A 23,347-nucleotide genomic window follows, 5' to 3' on the forward strand; every position below is an offset into this window, starting at 1 on the left:
TAAATGCCATTCTTCATCATTTTGAAAGCTCTTCCTAATAAGCTAATAAAAGATTTCGTCAGAAATATAAACTTTTATTGAAGTGTATTTACTAGTTTATAATCTTGTGTAATCACTGTGTATATGAACACTGATATTGGCTTTTAGTCAACACTAGGAAAGATCATGTCAGCACTAAAGGGAGTTTGGGAAAACTGTAAAGAGTTTTTTTGAGTTGACCTAAACATTCAAGTTCTCCTAAACCTACTCTGGTCAGGTTATTTAGCAACTCACCCAAGTTTGTAAATTGAAGTGTATTCCCTATTTCAATAAAGTTATATTGGATTATTAGTTCTAAGTAATACAGTGTCAGTCATTTAGCATAAAAATTACTATTTTTATTCCTGGTCTTCTTTTCAAACACATTAATTCGAATTTATTTTCCAAATGGAAATATTAATTTTCTTCACGATTAACTTCATAGACAATTAGGATTTTTTTTTTTTACAATTTTTTTTTTGTGTTGTTCCTTCACCCCTACCCTCCACCCCCCCCCCCTCCCCCCACCTTCTCTCACAACCTGCCATGTAGTAGGGTGTAAAAGATTAATCGCTTTCTGTACCGAAATACTGTCTCATTCCACCGGCTACACTTCTGAACTGTCGCACTTCAACATTTCATCCACACACTGTAAAGTTACAACCACATGAGTGAAGCAGGATTTGACCTTCCAGTTAAGGACGTTCGCGCGAAAAAGTTCTGCCCCACAGATTTTTTTCATACTTTAGGTATGGTCAGCTAATACGTTATTGATGTCAGAAATGCAAAAAAAATTGGGGTCACCGACTTCGTTTCAGAGATACAGCGCTGGAAAAATACCCTCATTTTGAAACGTTGGGCCTTCGTAACTCAAATGATCTCCACAGTTTTAACTTTAAAATATTCAGGATGAGTAACTGAAGACAAACTATTTTAGTCAAATTTTATCTAAGCGTATATGCAACTGGTGTCATCCTTGTAATTAAATGTAGCCCTTAAAGAGGACATTCGCGATCGTCACACAGACAAAAAAGAGCGTAATTCGATGGCGCGTGGACAGAAAAATAGAAAATAATCAAACTTCTGCCCCATAGATTTTTTTCATTTTTCTCTAAAACGTAGACAATCGATAAAGTAAGTGATCAATTGAAAAAAAAGTGGGGGTCACCACACATCTAAGAGAGTTATAATGAAGACAAGCTAGCCGCTATGGTGACAGTTTCCAAAGTCACGTTTTTGCGTGACAGGTCGGAGAAGCACTGGAACCTAAACAGGGTTATCTATCCCATAATCCACAGCTCACAATGGTTGCTCGAGTCAATGTTTTCGTTCGAGTGTGCTGTATAAACTCTGATCGTTTAAGTTGTTTATTGTTATTCTACCTTCAAAACTTATAAAGCTGTTTAGCCAATGCCAAGAAAATGCATCTATAGCCGTTAGCGAGGCGAAAATGTGAGAAGTAAGCTTATTTATTTACCTAGAATGGGTATGTGGAGATTGATTGTACACGGGATTGGTGATCAATAAATTAAAATTGCTCTTTTGTAAGGTAAGACTTTCTCGTTTACTATCAAAACTTAAAAAAGCTTAAAGGTGACTTCGTTTGATGAATAGACTACATAAAGTATTGCATTTCAATTATTTTGTTATATCGAGAGCCAAGTAAATATATAAATCTCTTGGCGCGAAATACCCGCAGGACCGTATCAGCGCCTTTACTTGGACTTTTTGTTGCAACCTTAACCCGTCTAATCGTTTCACGTCGAGCTTTCGTTTTTAAAACTGTGCAACGGAGATGAATTTCCCCCTTTTTGATGCTGTCACATCGGCCGACAAGTGCGTTCACCTCCGTGTATCCTCAACCATGAATTGCGCGTGACATTGCGTGGCGTGTGCGTTACTTGCGCACTAAAGATGCGCATAAACAATTGGCGCGAACGTCCTTAATACGGACACATCCGCGCACACTTCTCTATATTTCCGTTTTTCTGTAATATTAATCCGCTAATACGAACACACATTTTTTTTTAATTGGAGAACTCTTGAAGTGAAACAGATGCAATGTCACAATTGACGGATAATTTTCACAAAAAAACTGTATTGTCTGTTATACGTTAATTCACGGAAGGTCAACATGGTTTCTAGTAATCGGCAATGTTCAGATGACGATGGGATTACTACCCGGTCACGCTGTCTATTTGAGAAAACTTTAATGATTTTTGGTCCAAGTTTAATATAATAACCGCTATAATCATGTATTACGTTTGCTGAGTGAACGAAGGGAAAGCAATAATTTAACTTTTGTTCTGGGGAAAAAATTTTATAAAGAGAAATTAACTTATGGATATGAAGTAAGGATCAAGCATCGCGTGTTTCTGATGTTCGGAAGTATGTAATAAAAATAGATTTTCTTAGAAAAGCGGAAGCTGTTGTCATTGTTTTATATCATCTGAGGGCATCAGGGGAATCCCCCAATTACAAGTCTTCTATGTTTTACTCATAAGAGAGTTAATATAATAAACACGACTAAAACTCTAACAAGATGCCTATACTGGCATTTACGCGTGATGCTGTGCCTGATTTATTTTCATTGTACGCTTTGCAGATTTTTTAAGCTATCCTCCCTTCGCAATTGAAATACTGGTTACGGTACTCGAGATCATACTGGGAATTTCTTTCTGAAAACGTCATGACGGGCAGATACATATCTGACTCACGTGATATTCCGGGCTATTTATATTTCCTATTTTTTCTATTGCCGATTACATTATTGGAGATAATACCGGAAATTGCTTTCGGAAAACAGTCATGACCCGGGGCAGATTACATATCTGACTTAGAGGACAGTAGACAATATTATTGTGGAAGACAAAAATTAAAGACAGACCAAAAGCTTTCCTAAATGAACACGAAAACTTTAAGTAGAAATTGACAATCAAACCTCAATTTTTTTTACGAAGTGGATTTCCAGTAACGTTTAGGCACCAGCTCGACAAAATCTGCATCGCAGGTATTGTTTTAAGCTTATAAGCTTGACCTTTCCTCTCCGCATTGCAAAACACATCATCTGGCCAGTCAATACCAAATTTCTTCGCCGCGAGTTGTCAATTTTCCATCATTTAAACAGTTGAGTACTTCTTATAACATTTTCTTTCGATTTACCGCTTCAAAAGGGTTAATTTTCTTTCTGTAAACAGCACATTTAAATCTAAAACATTAAAACAATATGGCCGCTTGCTCCTTCTCAGTTCTAGGTACGTGACGTCACAATAGTAAAAAACTCCCGTCCGCTCCCTCCTGACATACACCAAGATATTGCATTCTGATTGGACCGTTTTTGTTAAAGACAATAAGGACACTAGGAGACAAAAACATCCCCTCTAGGAGAGAACTGAATTTGATCCATGTTCAACGAGTTAATAATTGAAAGATGCACATTTGCGACTACGATGAAAAAAAAGGAACGCTACCGAAATTTTGATACACAGGTACGCCTCCTGACGATAACTATTGAGCTGTACTTTCACGGGGAGTGTTCGGCGCTGGCCGTTTCTCACCAAAGGAAAAGAAAACTTGTCAAATTTTATCTTAGTAAAGAAAGGCTCCGAGTGATCTGAGAAAGTGACTAAACGCGAATAAACATGAGAAATAATAGTAAAAATGCATGGAAAGAAGAGGGTATTAATGCAAGAGAAATTAAAAATAATCAGCGCCAAACCTGGTGGTATGCCTTGACCCTTGTGGAGGCCTAACGGATTTGACGGAGTTTTACAATCCAAGGACACTTCCTTCCGTAACACGGTATCTATATCAACTGCACTGAAGAATGCGACTGACTGAAAGAAATGTATATATGAACTAGTTAGCATAATCCACTGGTTTCTCACTGAGAACAGACCCTTGATAGCCAACATTTCAGTTCAATTGAGCGTTATCATATTACGTCAATGTTGCCTAGCAACCTGACGCTTAACAAGGAATAGAAATCACCGACAGTTACAATCTGTATCGCATCTTCTATTAGCAGTGGCATTGTATTCTATTTGCAGTAACCCAATAGAAAGGTTAACAGATCGGATCTGACCAGACTGGTCTGTTCGTAAACAGAATGTGCCAATTTTAAGGATAAGTCTTATCCTAGTCCTTTAAATTTCTTCAAAATAGCGCGTACCACTTTTGGAGTGATTATTTTTCATCAGCCTTAATTTGCACTGAAACGATTGACAGCTGAAGGAGGAGTGCCTACATATGCCCTTACCTGAGGGAGGTCGCTCATTCCCAGTTTGTGCGCGAACATCGCCCTTGTGAGGAGATTGGTTATTTGTAGTGCCAGGGCAGCGCGATACTTGTCCTTGCTTGCTACCAGATAACGAACCTATTGTACAAAGTGAAGAAACAGGAGTCGAGACGCTTGTCTCAAGACAACAAAAAATCATAGGATTGCTTTTTCTGCCCCGTTTAAGACAGGAAGTCTCCTATCACTACATTTCAGCTTTCTCATCGCCAACACAAAAGGCATTGGAAACTACACCCAATGGAATATCACCCTAAAGGACAAATCAAGGGAATCCCCTTCCCCCGACACTTTGGTAAACTTAGAATTTTAGAAAGACTTTGATGAAATCTAAGGTTGCGTTCGATTGACCGTATTCCGGCATAAGAATAAGCGAAATAACTGTTAGATTTCTCAGTCTTCTTACGTAAATCTAGGAAGACATTTCTGCAACATTCGCTGATATACAACAATTCTAGAGACATTTTGCACTCTAGCAAAATGGGGGATTTCTTGTCATCATAGTGTGCATTCCTATTCCGGAATAGGGTCAATGGAGCGAAACCTAGATGCACGTGTAGCTGATGCAAATTTCTCTAACTGTTTTTTTACCTCGTCGTGGATGCTGATACAGAAACGTCCATCGATGTTGTATTTGGTGAAGAGCCATTTCATGCAGACTAACATGAGATGCAGATAGTCCACTGCAGAGCTTTGAACAACCCAGTTGACTCGACTGGTCATGAACTGGCAAAGAGCGAAAAAGTAGAAGTTAAAAAGCGCGGGTGACCAACTAGGCGGACCTTAACCAGGGTTCAGCAGCATAAAGTAACTGAGGATGATATTACCAACAAATCACCCATGGATGGGATGCCTGTGCAATAACGAGGGACCCCGATCCTTTGCTACTTGTCCCTAAAGGTTTACCGGTATCCATTTTGTCCATCTGTCAGTCAATCTGTCTCTCAGGTTGCCGGTCCGCAGACCAGTATGTCTGCCTTTCAGTAAGTCTGCTGTTTTGTCTGTTTGCGTGTCTACAAGTCTGTCCTTCCGTCCATCACCGAATAGGAACCTTAAGAAACCACAACAGCAACGCCAACAAAACGTCACTTGAAAACATAAATTTACGTTGTTTGAACTAGTTCCTCGATTATTACCAGTCGTTCAACTCGTACACTGTAGCCAAACTACCTAAGAACCTGAATTGGTTGGAACTGTATACATATTAGCCGTCGTGAGCTCAAGTTCTCCATTTCGCGTTCTCAATTTGCAGAGGATGGCAAACAAATGTACCACAACTTATAAGGCACGTGCAGGGCCAGTGTTTTGGCCATTACGCCTTTTGTTTTTTGTTTTTTTGGCCTCACCCTCGTCAGGCAGACAGACAGACAGTCAGTCAGTCAGTCAGTCAGTTAGTAGTTAGTCAGTCAGTCAGTTAGTCAGTTAGTCAGTTAGTCAGTAAGTAAGTCAGTCAGTCAGTCAGTCAGCCAGCCAGTTAGTCAGTCAGTCCGTCAGTCAGTCAGCCAGCCAGTTAGTCAATCAGTCCGTCAGCCACCCAGCCAGTCAGTCAGTCAGTCAGTCAGTCAGTCAGTCAGTCAGTCAGTCAGTCAGTCAGTCGGTCGGTCGGTCAGTCAGTCAGCCAGCCAGTTAGTCAATCAGTCCGTCAGCCAGCCAGCCAGTCAGTCAGTCAGTCAGTCGGTCAGTCTGTGTCTGTCTGTCTGTCTGTCTGAGCTGCATACTCTCCAGTGTTGCCTGTATGTTTATTGGTGTAACTACTCACCTCAGTGCCCACAGCTGATGGCTCCAGTGATCTGCTGATTCTGCAGCCCAACACAGGTGTTCTAGGCTCGTCTGACTGTGCGATGCTTTCCAACTTGTTAAACATCTGAGACTCACTACAAATAAAGATGAAATTTACGTGGTAAGTAACAAAAGCTATCGCAACAGTTGATCCATTTAATCTCACGGGCTGAAGTACAGTTGAACGGGAAATCTTTGTTACCCAAATATAATTTGGCTAAACGTAACAAAAAACGAAGTACTATTTGTATTTCACGTTGCCATTGGGACGTAAGCCAAGTACACTGCCCGGGAGATGGAAAAAAGACACCTTTTGCATGGAGCAAACGTCCCAAAACACTGGCTTATGCGAGCACGAGAAAGTTCAAGCGGTGACGAAGTCGAACCGCTAATCAAAAGAAAGAACAAGTTTTTCAGTTTTCAGTTTTTATTTTTTCAGCCCCTGACTGGCCTACGATCTTCGAAATAATCATTTGATTAAGCCTCTGTAGTAGGAGTTGAACAACTTTAATCTTTTACCACCAGGCGAGCTCAAAATTACCTTCCTCCGCACCATCTTCGTCCACTGTCAATACTGTTTGCAGAAGAACTGAAAAATGTACATCAGCAGAATATTTAATTTCAGCCCTTATGGAAATCAGAATTTCTCCAAACTTCATATAATTCTCCTAAACTGACCCTTTCCCCTTCCACCATCCCCCCCCCCCCCCTCACATTTTTCTCGGTTTTTGGTGACGTTAAGCAATTGACTTTGTCCCCCTTTGTAAGGAGCTTGCGTCACCAATTTAATTAGTAACATAAACGCAATTTGTTTATCAACGGAGCGCCAGCGAGCTCTGGGGTAGAACTGGAATTTGGAAGTGTTGGTTTTTGTGGAGGGAGAAAAATCAGAGAACCCGGAGAAAAACCCTCCGAATAGGAACAAGAGCCAACCAACAAATGTTGTCAACGTCGGGAATCGGACCCGGGCCACATTGGTGGGAGGGTAGTGTTCTCACCACTGCGCCATCTCTGCTCCCCCACTGCACTGGTATATGACCTTATGCACCTCATCAGTGAAGAAAAACGTGCAATTGAAATTTGCACTGAATAAAAATTAATTCCAATTAACAAAAAGCTATTTCAGTAGGCCATTTCCGAGTTGCTTTGAACCTCATTATGAGAGCGAGGCTTCGTATATTATGAAAAATTAGTTTTCATTCAAATGCAAACAAAACTAATTTCAAACGAAAAGCTTTGCACTTAGCCTCGCTTTCGTAACGAGGTTCAAAGCAACTCGGAAATGGCCTATTAACGTGGTCGGATATAAAACCTACACGGTTTATACGACAAGACCGAAAGGTAGTATGGGTAGCTGTAAATCTCTTGTAAATCGTTTGTGTTTTCACCATTGTCAGCGCAATGGGGTGGAAGAAAACACCATAAACGCCTGCCTCAGTGATTAATTTTCTGCAGCTGTGGTCTCGTCGCGCAGGCTTCAGACAACGTTAACCCTTTAACCCCTAATTTCAAAGAAAAAAATTTCCTATCTTTCCCCCGCTGTTCTTATAAAAGTACTGGGGAGAAATTATTAAAATATCAGGAGAATTCACCTTGGGTGATCATATCCTTAATTCTCATGCCGTCAGGGATTGGATAAGCATTGATAGTACAAGAAGAAATTTGATGCTGATCACTGTTAGGACTTAAAGGGTAAATTGAAATGGCTGTAACTAAAGAATGAAAGCAACAAGCCTTCGCAAAAGCAAGCCTCTTTGACAATTAAGGAAACATGGATAACAAACGTTAACGTACCGTCCTTTTCGAGACGTTTTCCGCAGCAGCTGGTAGTAAACTTTGGTAACAACGCAGCCGTTTTCATCCACGTCTTCAAGGAAGCCAAATTTTTCGGCCATTGCTTTTCCGTAATCAGTAAGAAGAAACCTGTAACATGCACGGACGAGGGTCAGTGAAAATAAAGAACATTGGCATTTAGATCGATTTTTTTGTCCCCACTAAATAATAATAAATAAATAAATCACTTTGTTTAAGTGTCAATGTTTTTAGCGCAGAGCAGTAATTGGGGGACACTTCCCAGATCGAATTGGAATTTAGAAGTGTTGGTTTTTGAGAAGAGGGGAAAACCGGAGAAGCGGGAGAAGAACCTCTCGGAACAAGGACGAGAACCAACAACAAACTCAACCCACGTATGATGCGTGTCCGGGAATTGAACCCAGGCCACACTGGTGGGAGGCGAGTGCTCCCATCCGTGCTCTCACTAGTATGCTTAACCATGTGTTGAGGTTAGCGCAGGTTTCAACAGAGTGTCGAAAGCTATTTCACGTTAGCTTTATACAGCTTTGCTTTGTTCCGCTCTAAGATTGGCTAAAACGATTTACCGATGGGAAGTTAAACCAAATCAAATCACGACTTGAAAACAAGTTTTCTGCACTTTTGCTCTTTACTTATGTCTCCTGCGAGTTCCGATTGATTCATTGTGTTGTTCAAGTTTGTTATGAGTGTTTAAGTGTCAACTGTATTTGTTATACTTTTGGTTTTACCACTCTGCTGAAAAGAAAGTATCGACCACTGGCTTCATGTGGTGAAGAAATTCTCCACTGACTAAATATATCCTTTATCCCGTTTCTTCTCCCTGCGGCGCTTCTAAATTTCATGAGGCAGAGAATTCCTACTTTCGTTTAGGACATTGCTTTTCCTGTCACTATGCTGAAGAAGACGAAGGAACTGGTCTAACAGCTTGCGTGGCTGGACGCTGAGAGGGGAGAGATGCAACTGACAGCGAAGTGCAAGGCGCTAGGCATGAAAAAGCCGTCTTACTTGGCCACACCCTTGGTGTTTGCGTACAGTGTCTCTGCTTTCTGTTTCGCTTCGCTCTCCGTCAAGCGATGGTTGAACTGCAGAAGCAACTTCTCCGCGTACTTCTGTCCTGCTCCATAAATACGACCATAGTTGAATATCTGTGAAAGACAGTGAGTTTCATAACGAAGCGAAAAACTTTTTGACAACTTTAAAGTAACTCGAAAACTTTCGTAAGAGGCATCATCCAGTCATACTTCGAAGATAGCATAAAATACACAATATACAAGCCCTCCAGAAACTAACCACAAACCTACCGCACCACAGAGACAAAACTCTTTTAAATATAAATGGCTGCTAAGTCGGCAAACTGCTGAACTTGTTTAAAACTTCGTTTGTATTATTCGCGCAATAACACACCTTGTAATTTCAAGAGAAGGCGAAAATGCCTTGAAACGTTTTACTCAGCGTTGCACCAGACCTCATGTGGGTTTCCATGTAGTAGTTCTTTACGTTACGTTGCTACGTTACGCTTATAGTACAACCAATATAAGCATAAAAATCTGCACTAGTGAAATACTGATTCAATGTTTTGTATACATTTTCCAGAGTTCAAGAGTTGGAAATAAGAATCAATTATCGCAAAATCTATGACGACCGATAGTGTTGGGTGTAAAACATTCAAAGAAGTGGATGTCTGTCGCAACAAATTTCGTAAAATATCCGATGTGAGAAATAACTTATCACCAGCTCTGATTTGGCCAGATAACCAATTTGCTTTTCATCTTACGATAGAAATTGTGCGATGGCGCTTGTCCTTTGGCCCTTACTCACCTTGGCATGGTCACGGCTTATGCCAATGGTCTCTGCCGTTTTACTATGCAGATCTGTTCCCTCTGATTTTTTACCCTGTAGAGTCATCCAGCCAAATGCAGTACTGCCTGTAAAAAATAATGATAATATATATAGCTAGCTTTCACGTTTGTCAGTTTGTTCAACTAAAAACAAAACTTAACCAGTACAGGACAGTATACTTAACTATCAGAAAAGGGATGGTCTTTACCTTTTCTTCGCCTATTCATTTGCTGCGAACGTAAGTTTCGACTTTGACAAGTTTTTTCGAATGAATTTCTGTCTGCGCATAAACGCCTGGCGTTTGTTAAACATTTCCACAAGCCGTCCTAACGACAGACGTACGTCAAACGTACTTTGAGTCTGATTGAGCTCAGCTAACCACCAAATAACAACACAGTTTTTATTTTCTAACTTCGTGTTGAAACCATTTTGGTTTTCTTAAGACCTACCATGTATCCCAGCAAAATGAGCATCCCCCAAGATGGCCGCAATCCAGAGCTCTTGGCTGTCTACATCAGCCCCTACTAAACAGTACCCTGGAGGTGCCCGAACCATGGCCTTCAGCTCAGAGCCGACACGGTCCTCCTAAAAAAACAAAACACTGTCAAGAATAGGGGATAACTCTCTGTTTGCTTGTTTTGGTTTTGATGAATCCTGTAATTGGTTTTACAAAATCTCGTGACACCTGTCGCACGTGGCTCTACTGTAACCAATCAAAACACTCATGCCGTCTTCTAAACCAGTCAGAAGTAAGAAAAAAACAACAGGTGACACGGCTTAAGCGCATTTTCCCGCGCTTGGCACCCATTGCATGTTTTTGCTTCGAGTTTTTCCTAGGGCTATTTGAATTTGTTTTAAGTCTTAAGTAATCTTTTCACTACCACAGTGTAGATGGCTACATTATTTTTACTTATAGGAAGAAAACCCCAGCAACATAAGCTTGGTTAAATTTACATATTTTCGCACGCACATGCCCAAAGGTGAATTATAATATGTTTACATTGGAGCACACAATAATTATGTACTTACAGCGGATCAAAAAATTGAAATTCCCTTCAAATGAAAGCTACAGAGCCACTGTTTATTGTGCTGCATAAGGTGGTTCAGTTCCAAAGATTGTGTCTGTGGGTGAAAGTCAAAACAGTGGCCGTTCAAATTAAAACTACTATGCAGCGCTTTCGTGTAGTATAAACCTACTCACTCTTGGGTTGCTAGCCGTCAACCAAGTAGGTTCTACTGCCCGTCTTGTGACTGTCCCAGCTGTAATGACCCGCGGCAAGATGGCGCCAAGCATGTTATCAGCGCTGTACTTGTCGGAACTACGATAAAAAAGTTCTCAGGTTTAGCTGTTAAAGGATCACCGGGTTAAACATAAAAATTTGTTTTGTACCCTGATATTTCTGTCGGCAAGTCGTCCTTGTCGAACCAAACAGCTAACTGAGATCTAAGAGAAAAATACAAATAAAAGTAAATTATTTCATTGAGAACACTTGCAAGTTGTAGGGAACTTAAGCAACGACGACGGCGACAGCAACGACAACGACAACACCTCAAAACAACAGGTTTCATCAGGAAAAGCAATCGCCCTGCACGTGCGTTTTAAATTTTGGTACATTTCTTTGCCGTCCTCTGCAAAACAGCAACGTCAAAAATGGCCAAATTCAAGGTTTTGTGGAGACGTGAACACACAACGGTGATTTTTTTATTATCTTTGTTGAACGCCACTAGTTCGCCGTTTTTGTATAAGTTCAACGAGTTGAAATAATCCGGCGCGAAGTATGAAATTATAGTCTCTAGTGACGTTTTCGTTGGCGTTGCCGTCGTCGCTGTTTAAGTTCCCTTCAATAAAAACCTTTCAGAACTGCGGGCTGGGAAGCTCAATTCCACAGAGAGCATGGAGACTCCAGGAGAACGTGAAACCAAAAGACTAATGGTGTTTCCGAGGTGTATTCCACGCCATTTTATGGCCTTTAAAAGGCAAATTTGTGTGAGCTAACACAGCTTGATTGGCACGGACTCTTTAGCCGAAAATTTTAAGGAAAAGAACCTTATCAGTTCCCCGAAAATGCTATCTGGCCTTTTAGGCAGTTTTAACGACGTATCTGCGCCTCCGAAAGAAAAAGGAATTAGTTTTTCAGCGTCGCGAAAGTTTGAGGTGAACTTTCGCTGCAAAAAATTTCTTTTTTTTTTTTTCGCAGTTTAAGCCTAATTTCCCTGGCGGGTAATGTCATTCCGAACAGTGAATTTCAACCGTCTTCAACGCTTATGAAAACTTTGCTAATGGGGTGTATGAAAGCATGAAAGTTATTAGTCACACGATACGAGAGTTTGAGCTTTTATCAATTCCTGCTTACGGTTACCGTAATAAGCAGATTTTAACTCGTTGAGAGCACACGCGGCGTTGAACTGAAGAGAGCGTAGGATAGTCGCATGAAAACGTGTTTGAATTCGATTTTTTACTTTTTCATTCCAATGTTAACTTATCGTTTCACTGCTAACTCTTCAGCTCTCTTGATACCGGTGTCTCAAGTGTCTACCTGATTCTTTTCTGAGCGTTTCTCCAGGAAGAAATCATCTTGTTGACAATCAGCGTTTTGTGAGCACTATGATCACCAGACGCCACCAATGTTCCATCCTCAATCTTGCTAATATAGTCCTTGGCTAGAGGGTTTCCACAACGGTAGTTTTCACCATTCTGCAAAAATTTTAAAAGAAGCGAAATCACTTTAAAAGCAATACACTAACTGACACTTTTAACAGCAATAAACACCACAATTCCGTCGAAAGCCTTCCACTCGTAAAGATTTTTACTTCCTCTGATAATTTCGGCTCAATAAAGTAAAAGGTTACCCCCATACCACTAACGGAAGCCATTTTAGATTTTAGCTCCCTAAGGGCCGTACCAAACCACGAATTTTGACCCCTTAAAGGTACGACGATCAACCCCGTCACTTTTATATGGCAGCCCCCCCCCCCCCCCTCCCCGGGTGATATCCTCGTATAATCGAAAAATGACTGCTTGGGAGTTTTTAAAAGGATGCCCGGACAACAGGTCAGGGTCGCAAACACAAGGCAACGCTTAAGTGAATCATGTGTAACAGAAATATTGAATACAATAACAGAAGTATAAATTATGAGTTAACAAAGGACGCAGAGAATCTGACAACCCACATTCGGCCAATTCCTCAGGCTTGACTTAAATTCAATGCGAGCGACGTTCTAATTCAAGCTCCGGTTGTTCAAAGAGCGGATAACTTTATCCAGTGCGTAAAATTTATTGATTGGAGTACGCTGGATAGCGATTTATCCTCTGAATATATAAGTTACCCACTCTTTGAACAACCGGGCCCAGGAGGATTTTCACTGTTTTTAAAATCAAACTGGTTTTAAATTTTTTCACCAAACAAACTTTTGAACCACAACATAGACACTCAGCTTAGCGACATATAAATAGCGCTGAAGCCATTTAAAACAAATATTCTTCCTTTATATCAGCTAATTCACATTGTAGCCCAAACCTTATGTGGTATCCGGAAGAACCACACACCAGGAAAGTTGATATCATTAAAAGGCCCAACACCATGATAAAAATCAGGACTGCTCTCTGTGGCCGAGTTTGTTCCTTGAGTTTGCGCTCGAGATGTCTTCATCTTCGCGGCTGTTTCCTCTTCTTCTACATCTTCAGTTTTTATCGACACAGCTGGAGATTTCTTGGCTTTAGAGCTTTTCGGTTTCCTCATTTCCTCAAGCTCTGACGACGCCCACAGCTGATCTTCGCTAAGATTGTACACGTCCATCTCGCCGTTGTCAAACTTCGCCTCCGTGTTGAGACGCTGTTGAGCTTTGTTCATGCGGTGACTTTTCCAAAGATTTTCAAATGCTCTGAAATGTAACATCACTAAATCAAGTCTTACTAGCAACTACAGTTAAAAAAAAGAAAAGAAAGGAAACTCCAAAGAGATGGTGATTATATTAGGGACTTAAAGAAACCACGAAGGCAAGGCGAACGGAAACGTCAGTCTAAAATATAAGTTCGCGTTACTTGTACTATTTCGCAATTATTGCAATTCGTTCAAGTTGTACAATGTTGCCGAACTATCCAGTAACAGAACAGGTGGGACGGGCGCTCAAGTTGGGACAGGGAATGAAAAAATTACCGTCATGTACTCACATTCTCCACAAAACCTTGAATTAAGTCATTTCACGTTGTTGGTTGGACCTAGTACAGGGCCTTTGTTTTTCTCATTAAATACTACTGCCTTTTTGTGACGTTCTCGTTGCTGTCGCTGTAGTACGTTCTTAAACTCTCCAATAATAATAATCCTCGAATGGGGATGGTGAGGTCTGGATAAGAAAGATTGAGGAAGAATTCTCGTTAACTAACATGTAACCTTTCTGATAATTCTGTTTCACTCTACAAGTATTTCTACAATTTGACCTAGGATAACAGACACAATTTTATGTTCTCTAATCTTTTAAGTTTTCCGAATTCAACTGAACTATCGACATTAAACTGGAAGCAAAGGGACTCCACTATTGAAAATTAAAATGCAGCTATAAGCTCGATTTGTACTATCACAATACTTGAAGATGACAACAGTCTATGGACTTTGTTTGGTTTTTTATCGACTTTATTCCCTTCATTGATAGAAGAAACCTCCCACCTCGTTGGAAAAGGCGCTTCTGCCTTTTTTGTTTCCACTTGCTCTTCCTCGTTGTCTTGTAACGTGATGTGATTGGTTCTCAGATTATCTGTCCTTCCAGGTACCAAGTATCCCCATCCATGTTTACGGCTGTGGTGCAGCGGAAAGCCATCCCATGTCATGCGCAATAGCATGGGCGCCACTTGACACTGTGGGCTGATGTGTACAGGCCCTTCCCTCCACTCCTCCTTGTCTGATGGTCCAACGCAGAGAGATCTGTACCAACTAACAAAGAAATAGGGCATCTTCAGTTACACGACAAACTGACGAAGGGCTAGCTCGAAACGTCAGCTTTCGAATCCCTTTACGCTGGGTAATTTAGCTTTAAGGCCTGTTTCACTTGGCAATTTTTCTTTCAACTTGTCTCGCAATTTCGTTGCACCGTTGCAACACAAGTTGTCCGAATCGTTGCCTAGTGTAACATGCCCTGAAATGAGCATGTATCGCAACGTTTTTGTTGTAATCACCGTTGCGAGAAGTAGAACCGACTTCTACTTCTCGCAACGATTGCGGCAACAAAAAAATTGCGAGACATGTTCATTTCAGAGCATCTTCAGTACACTTGGCAATGATGCGTGCTACTTGTGTCGCGACAAAATTGCGACACAACTTGGAAGAAAAATTGTCTAGTGTAACAGTGCCTTTAGTTATCAACTCTGTTGATAAACCAAACATTCCCACCGACACAGCTACACAAACTACCCCCCCCCCCCCCCCCACCTCCAAACCACATGAATTTTTGGTTGCCGTTGTGTCTGCCACAGACTGCAGTTGCTGGTACTCAGTACAATTTCACAACAGGGATTCGCCACCCAGAGATTTAACCCCTTCATACACTGTGCCTCTCATGTGCCAAACCTAACGCCCAAATTATTTCTTTTCACCATACAACAACAGTCACAAATGGCTAAGGCCTAGTGATGAGACAAGTCAAACATGAAGCTTGCCTTCACAAAAAAAGTTTGAAGAATTGGTTTCGACAGAAGTACAATGGAACCTCGATTTAATGAACCTCTATATAACAAAGTCCTCGGTATAACGAACGATATTCTCCAGCCCAGACTTTTAAAATGTATGGGACGGAACATCGATACAACAAACCCTCAATGTAACGAACCAGTTTCCCTAGGCCCATGGCACTTTGTTAAATCGAGGTTGCCCTGTATGCCATTTGAATCAACTGCCGCCCCAGGGACCTTGATCTCACTGGGTATTGTCAAGAGAGGATCAAGGGGTACCCCTTGACGCTCTCTTGGTATTGTTACGTACCCTATCTGGAACAACTTGCCGACTTACAGTAACTGTATTGGGTAAGGGGCAAACGAGAACTGAGGACAGCTGTACGGAGTTTAAACCAGGACTAAGGCCAACTTACTTAGGGTACCCCGGCATGTTCTGTCGTCTCTTGTGCATCACATCAGCAGCTGAAGGAATGGTTGCTAAGATGTCTGAAGAGTTTTTCAACCCCTCCACTACTTCAATGTTGTTATCATCAAGCATTTCATCTTCACCTAAAATGTCAGAAATGGTCTCTCCAGGTGTGCTTACATCAGTCGCAGAATCTTCACATGAAACAACCACATCTTCTTTCGCTTTGGTTTTCCTTTTCTTCTTTGGAGGTTTGAGTTTTTTTGTTCGTATATCCTGGACTGCCCAATCCAACTCCCAAAGCCAGGGGTCCTCTGCATACCTGAGAGAGCAGGCAAATATTAATTTGTTGCATTTTAGGTTGTAAGAAGATAAGAAAATTGACCCAAGATATGGATGAACTGAAAGATGAAAGATTGAAATAGAGCATCACTTGTCTATCTTGCCTACCACACAAAAGCTCAATCATAGGTTTTCATTGTAAACGAAACGTCCAAACCAAAAGACAGAAAAAATTTGCAAGGCTGTTGCCTACGAAAAATTTCAAGAAGCCCACAAGACCAAAAGCTGAGAAGTTGTTAGGAGCCCAAAAAGTGAAGTGTTAGGTGCTGCTGTATTTTCTTGGGAGCCTCAGGCTCATACTGGGATCCTGTTAGGAAGAGACCTTGTATTGTGGCAATGTTTTCTGAAGGAACTGAAGACCACATGCAAAAGCTCTGGAGAATCTAAGCTAAAACAACAAAAAGCAATCTAAAATGCACCATAGGTCCGTTAAACACCAAGCCCTTCAACTGATGAAAAAAATGATGAAGTTAGTTTCTTTCTTTCCCTACCCTAAGGGCCTAGAGTAGATTTTTAAAAAAAACAACAACAACCCAACAATCACAGAAAAATCTTGAACACTGCATAAACAGAGACATGAATAACTATCAGTGAATGAAAAAAGAAAAACAAAAATTGAATGATCATTTGAAAATGAGTAACTAAGAGAAATGTAAACAAACAAATAGACAAACTGAAAATAAGAACAGGAGAGAAAATGACTGCAGTTAAACTCATCAACAATAGATGAGCTTGGGAGCTGGTGCCTTGAAGGTTGGTGGAGCCAGGCAGCAATCAGGCACTAGGAAGGAGGTGTCCATGGCAACCCTACGAATGGCAACTACCAACGGCACCGTCACACTCAACCTAATCAGTGGAATACTTACCAGACCCAATACTTACCAATGGGAGGGCGGAAAGGAGGGGGGCCTTGAAAATAAGGCAAGCAAAATGACCTAACTTGCAGGCCAGCAAGCAAGCAAATGCAATGCGAACCATGGGGCGCCCCCCAGCTGAGAGCTCAAAGGTTGCCTCTGAGCCGTGACGAGAGCCGACCGCTGACTGGTATTGAGCTGACTTTAACCTTGCCTAAATAACATTTAGCCCAATTTAAACTTTCTCAAAATAGGATCAGACTTAATTGCAGTTACAAACCTTTTTCCATGAAGATAGTTGCACGAGTCATCTGCAAGTTTCATTAACGAGCACTTCATTTCCTTCTCCAAGTCTTCATAAGTGTCATCCGCATCTCTGATGTAGTTTTCCCAGGAACGATCAACAGGAAGGTATGCTGATCCCATCTCTAGCATCCCAGCAAAAGACACAGGATGTGGAAATCTATCCAGGAATTTGGGCCAAAGGGCAGCGAATACCTCCTGAGTTGCAACGGTATCTTTTGCACAGTATGTTACTAAATCCTGTTAGAAAACAACATTTAGTTAAAATCAAACTAAAGGGAATTCATTATTTAAGAGGGTTTTGTGTCAGTGTTTAACTGGCCTGACTAAATTGAGCTGATAGTAAAGCTGAAAGTATCATACATGACTGTAGATTTAAAAATACTACCTTAGCAGCTAAAACTAGGGAAACTAACTAGGGAAATAGAAACTTAATTTATTTGATTTTTTCACATCTATCCATTCTTCTGATGAAACTTTGTATAACATTTTGGAACAGATCACTGCAACAATTCCCGTTTACCTACACATCTAATTAAAGCCATCTTCTCTGTCTGTAAACTGTTATTCAGATCTGTCAGCAGTCCAGGGTAGCATCATTAAAAATTGAACTTTTGTAACTTCTGAGTAATGATTTACTAAGGATCATACGTGATTGTGTTGGTTGGTTGCTTACCAGGAACAGAAAACAAAAGAATATGTGTAATTTCTGGCCTAAAAACTGGTCGCAGTCCCTTAAGAAATTTCAGTGGTGGTCACTTACAAGAGAGCTCTTGAAACAGTATTTAACTGAGAAACAAAACGTTTTTTACGAAGTGGTCGTTTACGGGAGGTGGTCGCTTACGAGAAGTGGTCACTATGAGAGAGTTGACTGTATTAATAAAACACTAAATTCTGTTCAGTCATGTACCTGGAAATTTTCCTTCACATCATCAAGTGTTCCTTCAATGAAAATCTTCACCATGGATTTGTCCATCTCGTCCCCACCACAGTACAACTGGTGAAGGTTTGCCAGTTTGTTCCCTGAACCAACAAGCATCCACGGCACCTTCCCAATGCGTCCCGCATTTGCTGATTCCCACAGGCCTCGTTGGAGACTTGTTAAACCGGAGATGCACATGTGCAGACTCAGAGTGTCCAGAAAATAAGTTTTTGGTCCCTAGTATGAAAGTGAAATATTAAATATTTTTTAAGAGACTGAGGACAGATCTGATCAATGGATTAAACAACCATTCATAGAGCACAGTGATGATTTAATAATAGATGAACTGTGGTATCACAGGATCAATATGCAAGCACAGTACTGTGCTTTGGCAGTAAGTAGGATGTGCTCTCTCTTGTAGATGAGAGTTTTGAGATGTTGGATTGAATGTGTCATAACACAAGCCAACTTGCGCCATGCCAAGTGGGATCAGCAATGGTAGACCAACTGGAGGGGACAGGGGTATCCAAACCTCCCAACCCTGTTGATGTAGCTCCCCTGCCTCCCCACCTTCGAAACTCCAAGTCCTGGATCTACACATACTGCTGTCCAGTACAGACAACTTCTTTTATTGCAGACACCCTCTGGACCTCGAGTTTGTGTCCTTAATAACGAGAGTCCGTAATAGCGGGAATTTATTTCAGTCAAGTGTTTGTAATTTATAATTTTTGCCTGGGATTTAGCTGCTGTCTGTATTATCGGGGTGTCCCACTCTGTAATAGCGAGGCGTCCACAAGGAAAGAATTGACTGCATGAGGGGTGTCCGTAATAGCGAGGTGTCCCCAAGGCCAGAGTTGACTGTATGAGGACTGGTACAGGATTGTGGGATGGGACAAAAACTATTCATTTGTCACACTGAGGATTAAAAGCTTATAGTGTATTTGGAACCTCCAGTTGTTTATGCATTTAATATTTAATAATCAATCATATGGAAACAAGAAAACAAGGCACCTTGATATAATATTGCTCTTTTATAAATGATCTATCAAATCCTACAGAATGACCGACTATGAGCCTCTCTCGCCACTCCGCCTTTCCCCAATCCTGACTATCAGGAATTTCCAATGGAATATACAGCTTAGGGGCTGGGCGAACCAACCACTGGTAACTCTTGTCTTCCACAAGTCTTGGACTCACCCAACAGTACCTGAGAACATAAAATATAAACTAGTTTGTATCTTGCATGGCCACACAATTCTTGTGTGGTACATATCACTCTCATCACAAAAGCTAAATAAATTAAGGTGGCCGAATACAGTTTTTTAGTGTACAGGTGTTAGAAGACGTTATTTGGAAACTATGTACTTCTGGGTGCCCAAAATTGGTATGGTGTAAGACTAACTAAGAAAGAATGGATTTTTGTACGTCTTGTCGAGCTAAGTACCGTTTCCATGGCAACGCAGCGAACTCTTAAACGTCCATATATTGTAGGTTTCCTTTATTTTTAGAAAATGTACTCATTAGACTTTTTCCATTTTTTATATCCAGATAAACTCACAAAACACTGACAAAGTTGCACTATTTTCATGTAATTTTAACAGACAGATCTCCTGTAAATATTGATTTTGTATTTTAATGTTTTGTGAAGATACCCTCTGTTAGATTTAGGTTTCTCTTTGTAGGCGAGTTACGCTTTGAGGGAACTATTTTCATGCCAAATTTTACGAAATTCTAATGAGCGGTTCCTTAGAAAACAGTTCATTTCCACGAAAACAACCAGTCGCAATTTTTTGGTCAAATGCGCATGCGTGGCTTCAATTGGGTTTCATGGCAAAGTTGAAAAGCATACAATAGGTCTCGGTGAATGACTTTTTTGCTCGGAAAGAAAAGAAAATGAGTCCAGAAACAAGAAACTTAGTTATTTAGGATCAAAACTTACCTTTATTATCCATTTCATGTGAAATTGAGGGATCACTTTGTCGACCGCCGTATTTACGTACCACAACCCTAGCGCGCGCTTAATAGCATCACTAACAGAATCTGTAAAGCGCGTGCAAACTGTGTTCGGCCACCTTAAAATAATTACTTTTTGTTAGTATATGCTTTTTGCTTTTTATTGCACTTTTAATTACTTTTTGTTAGTAAAAGTGCAATAAAAAGCAAAAAGCATGAAACTCACACCCCCTCTAACTCCTTATAAATCCTTCCAAACATTCATTGATAATGCGAGTGACGATGTTTCCCAAGCTAGCACAGGGTAGGGGTGGGGGCCCAGATGATTTACACTTGCATCTCCCTTCTCCATCCTCAGGGTCCCTGGACATCTCATATAAAATTAGAGATACTTCTAATTATCTACTTTCCTCCAATTTCAACTTCTTATAGCTTGCATTGAGCTGCAATGACTTCAAGTTCCAATTACAGCTGTAGCTAATAGTATTTGAAGCTGATTTACTGTCAAAGTCAACCAAAATAATATTATGAAACAAAAATGTTCCTTCCATTATAACCCCCTCCCCACCTTCCCTTCCCATCCACCTCCCAGAAAATAATTACTCCCCACAGCAAACTCCAAAGGCTGTTAAATGAATACATGTGCTGTGCTGTAAAGCACAGGGCATCTACTTGGAAATTTATGGTACTGTAATACAGCAACCTGCAGCTCTGGTAACATTCCAAGCACTATTTATACAAGTCAGCACACCTACCATGCAGTAGGAGAAGCAGCTACGGCAATCACAGGGAAGGGGCCTTCATTGACGCAGACCTCAACATCAAAGATCAGGGCATCCTCCTGAGGGACATCCACTGGTGATGTCATTAGCCCCTCGTCACTATAAACATACTTAGTCCACCCTGGAGAGAAACTCCACTCATCCGGCATAGCAGACAATGTGAGATTCGCCAACATTTGAGCCTTTTCAAAGTAAGGTTTGCTTTGTTGCTCTGCGATCTTTGTAAAATGCTCATCGACGTTTGATCCCAGTAAAGGTGGGAGTTCAAAATCGACTTCAGGAAGGACAGTCCCACTTTTGTTCCACAAGTTATGGACCTTCAAATGTTCTTGGCATTTGTCGACCACTGCGGGATCGTAGGTTTCGGTTTTTCCGTGGAACACTTGATCGTGTAATGAACTAGAAAGCATCTGTATTTCGAGGGGATTGAACCTCTTGTCCTTGTGCTCTTCATTTGGCGGGGTGACATCTTCGGTAAGCGATGTTGATGAAGTTGATGAACAATTGCGTCTTGAGAGACTAGGCATGCGTAGCTGAGCTGGATATAGCTTTCCAGTTTTACGTAAAATCGCTGCAAGTGAGCGATACATCTTTTAAGCTTCAAGATCCTTTAAAAGCATGGCAATTACCGCGGAAATTTGGCAAATTATATCGTGATACTTAACGTGCCCTCCAAGGCCGCCATTGGAACATTTTTCACTCGCTGGGGGAGGACTGCGGCTTGCTACCGTCCCTGACTCGTCCCCAGTCGTCTCTCAGCTGTGTTTAAATTTAGCATTAGATGAAAGGCAATGTTTGGTTCAAGCTAAACAAGGTGTTTATGCCATAAAAAGTCATGACATTTAAGACAAAAAGCATTAGTGTGTTTGTTTTTTTCTTAAAAGGTCTTAGAGGCAGCTTTCCGTGTTGGGGTGAAAAGAAAGCGTCCAATTAGAAACCAATGACATGTCTCACACTTGTAACTTAGTCCTAAACAACCAATCATTGTAATGTATTTTATATTTTAAATCTTCTTTGTAACGATCCTTTTATGTTTCTCACTTTTCTTTTTCGTTCAGCCCCCGAGGAAGGTTTGTATTGCAAACCGAAATATCGGGCAAAAAATTTGTTTTTTTAAAAAAAAACAAATATATTTCAGTTATTCTAGCTTTTGTTGTTTGTTCTATATCAAGCTCGTCACCTCCGCCGTTGGGATCAGTCTGCCGTTAATATTTTGTATTTGAGATAATTTGCTGATCCAGGTCTACAAGTGATCCGGCACCACTCATTGGTTTGTCGCTGTGGAATTGCAGATTTTATTGTACTCAATTAGAAACAGTCTGTATACGGGAGACCACTGTGAGGGGTGTGCGGAGTTTACCCCCCCCCCCCCCCCTCCATAGACAAAAAATCCTAGGTACGGCCCTGAGTATCCGGATTCGCCGGGCATTAAGATTGCAATATACTTGTTAGCCGGGCTCAGGACGGCCAGCGGAGTTCTTCCCCTCCCCCCCCCCCCCCCCGCCACCAGACTAAAAAATCATAGGTACGACCCTGAGTATGGGTGGTTTTCACCTCACGCATCGTCACGCAAGTGAAAAAATAAAATCCTCAACCATTCAATAGATAAAGTCAAGAAATTGATATGTTGTAGAAGAGGGATACATGAACAACGTGTGAAAGCCACAGGGCTGTGCGATATCTCCTAATTGAGTTATTCGAGAAAATGTACCACGGAAAATTACAGAGTTTAGTATGGGACGCCATGTTGGTGCCCCGTCTGATGGGCACCAACAACCAGTAAAAACATCTGGAGTTTACCTTGGCTATTTCAAAGCCTTTCTTCTCTCTGCTGAACTTTCACACATTGACATTAACGCTTCTATTACATGTTAGCTGATCAGACCTAAAAAAAACTCGAGGCGAATCGATGTTTTCGTGTACGTGACATGGTTAGAGCAGCAATCCTTCTGTCACGCACTGCGCAAAAATCTAAAATTCAAACTGCTCTATTTTCAAAACAAAGAATGCTATCCTGCTGAAAACAAGCAAGCCGATGGAAATTTAGATTTTCTTATATGTGATGAAGATAAAAACCCAAAATTGTTTTTAGTTATGAATTTCAGTTTTTTATGACGTCATGTGAAAACTACGAATTCGCCGGGCATTAAGATTAAGATTGCAATATACTTGTTAGTCGAGCCCTTGACGGCCAGCTGTCTTGGCCCTCTCATGTTCTGCAAGGATTTTCCTTTTCCTCCATCGGACTGTCAAGGTCTTCTATTATTTGGATGGAAAATTAATTTTCAAACAGTTTTGCGCAGGGGCACCATGCATAAGCTGCTTTTTTTCAGGTCCAACCTGATTGGCTACGGATACCCAGTACAGACGATAACAGG

The 23,347-nt window shown here is 41.0% G+C and overlaps 1 protein-coding gene across 1 annotated transcript in view; it reads right to left on the reverse strand.

The window, feature by feature from the left end:
• LOC146451300 (DNA polymerase subunit gamma-1-like) overlaps nt 1-21,678 on the reverse strand; it is a 32,384-nt gene extending 10,706 nt beyond the window's left edge. The window contains exons 1-19 of the mRNA XM_085099379.1: nt 20,943-21,678; nt 19,246-19,441; nt 18,223-18,471; nt 17,290-17,552; nt 15,821-16,135; nt 14,407-14,670; nt 13,261-13,624; nt 12,280-12,437; nt 11,133-11,186; nt 10,944-11,061; nt 10,192-10,327; nt 9,722-9,828; nt 8,909-9,048; nt 7,886-8,014; nt 6,633-6,680; nt 6,072-6,186; nt 4,904-5,038; nt 4,277-4,393; nt 3,737-3,854 (exon numbers count right to left, since the gene is read on the reverse strand). Coding sequence (XP_084955505.1) covers nt 3,737-3,854; nt 4,277-4,393; nt 4,904-5,038; nt 6,072-6,186; nt 6,633-6,680; nt 7,886-8,014; nt 8,909-9,048; nt 9,722-9,828; nt 10,192-10,327; nt 10,944-11,061; nt 11,133-11,186; nt 12,280-12,437; nt 13,261-13,624; nt 14,407-14,670; nt 15,821-16,135; nt 17,290-17,552; nt 18,223-18,471; nt 19,246-19,441; nt 20,943-21,559 — 3,643 coding nt within the window. The 5' untranslated portion in view covers nt 21,560-21,678. The remainder of the gene's footprint in view (nt 1-3,736; nt 3,855-4,276; nt 4,394-4,903; nt 5,039-6,071; nt 6,187-6,632; nt 6,681-7,885; nt 8,015-8,908; nt 9,049-9,721; nt 9,829-10,191; nt 10,328-10,943; nt 11,062-11,132; nt 11,187-12,279; nt 12,438-13,260; nt 13,625-14,406; nt 14,671-15,820; nt 16,136-17,289; nt 17,553-18,222; nt 18,472-19,245; nt 19,442-20,942) is intronic.
• Between the last annotated feature and the right edge of the window lie 1,669 nt (nt 21,679-23,347).

Source organism: Pavona decussata, unplaced genomic scaffold (genome assembly GCF_977016875.1).
Source record: "Pavona decussata unplaced genomic scaffold, jaPavDecu1.1 SCAFFOLD_391, whole genome shotgun sequence".
Lineage (NCBI taxonomy): Eukaryota > Metazoa > Cnidaria > Anthozoa > Scleractinia > Agariciidae > Pavona > Pavona decussata.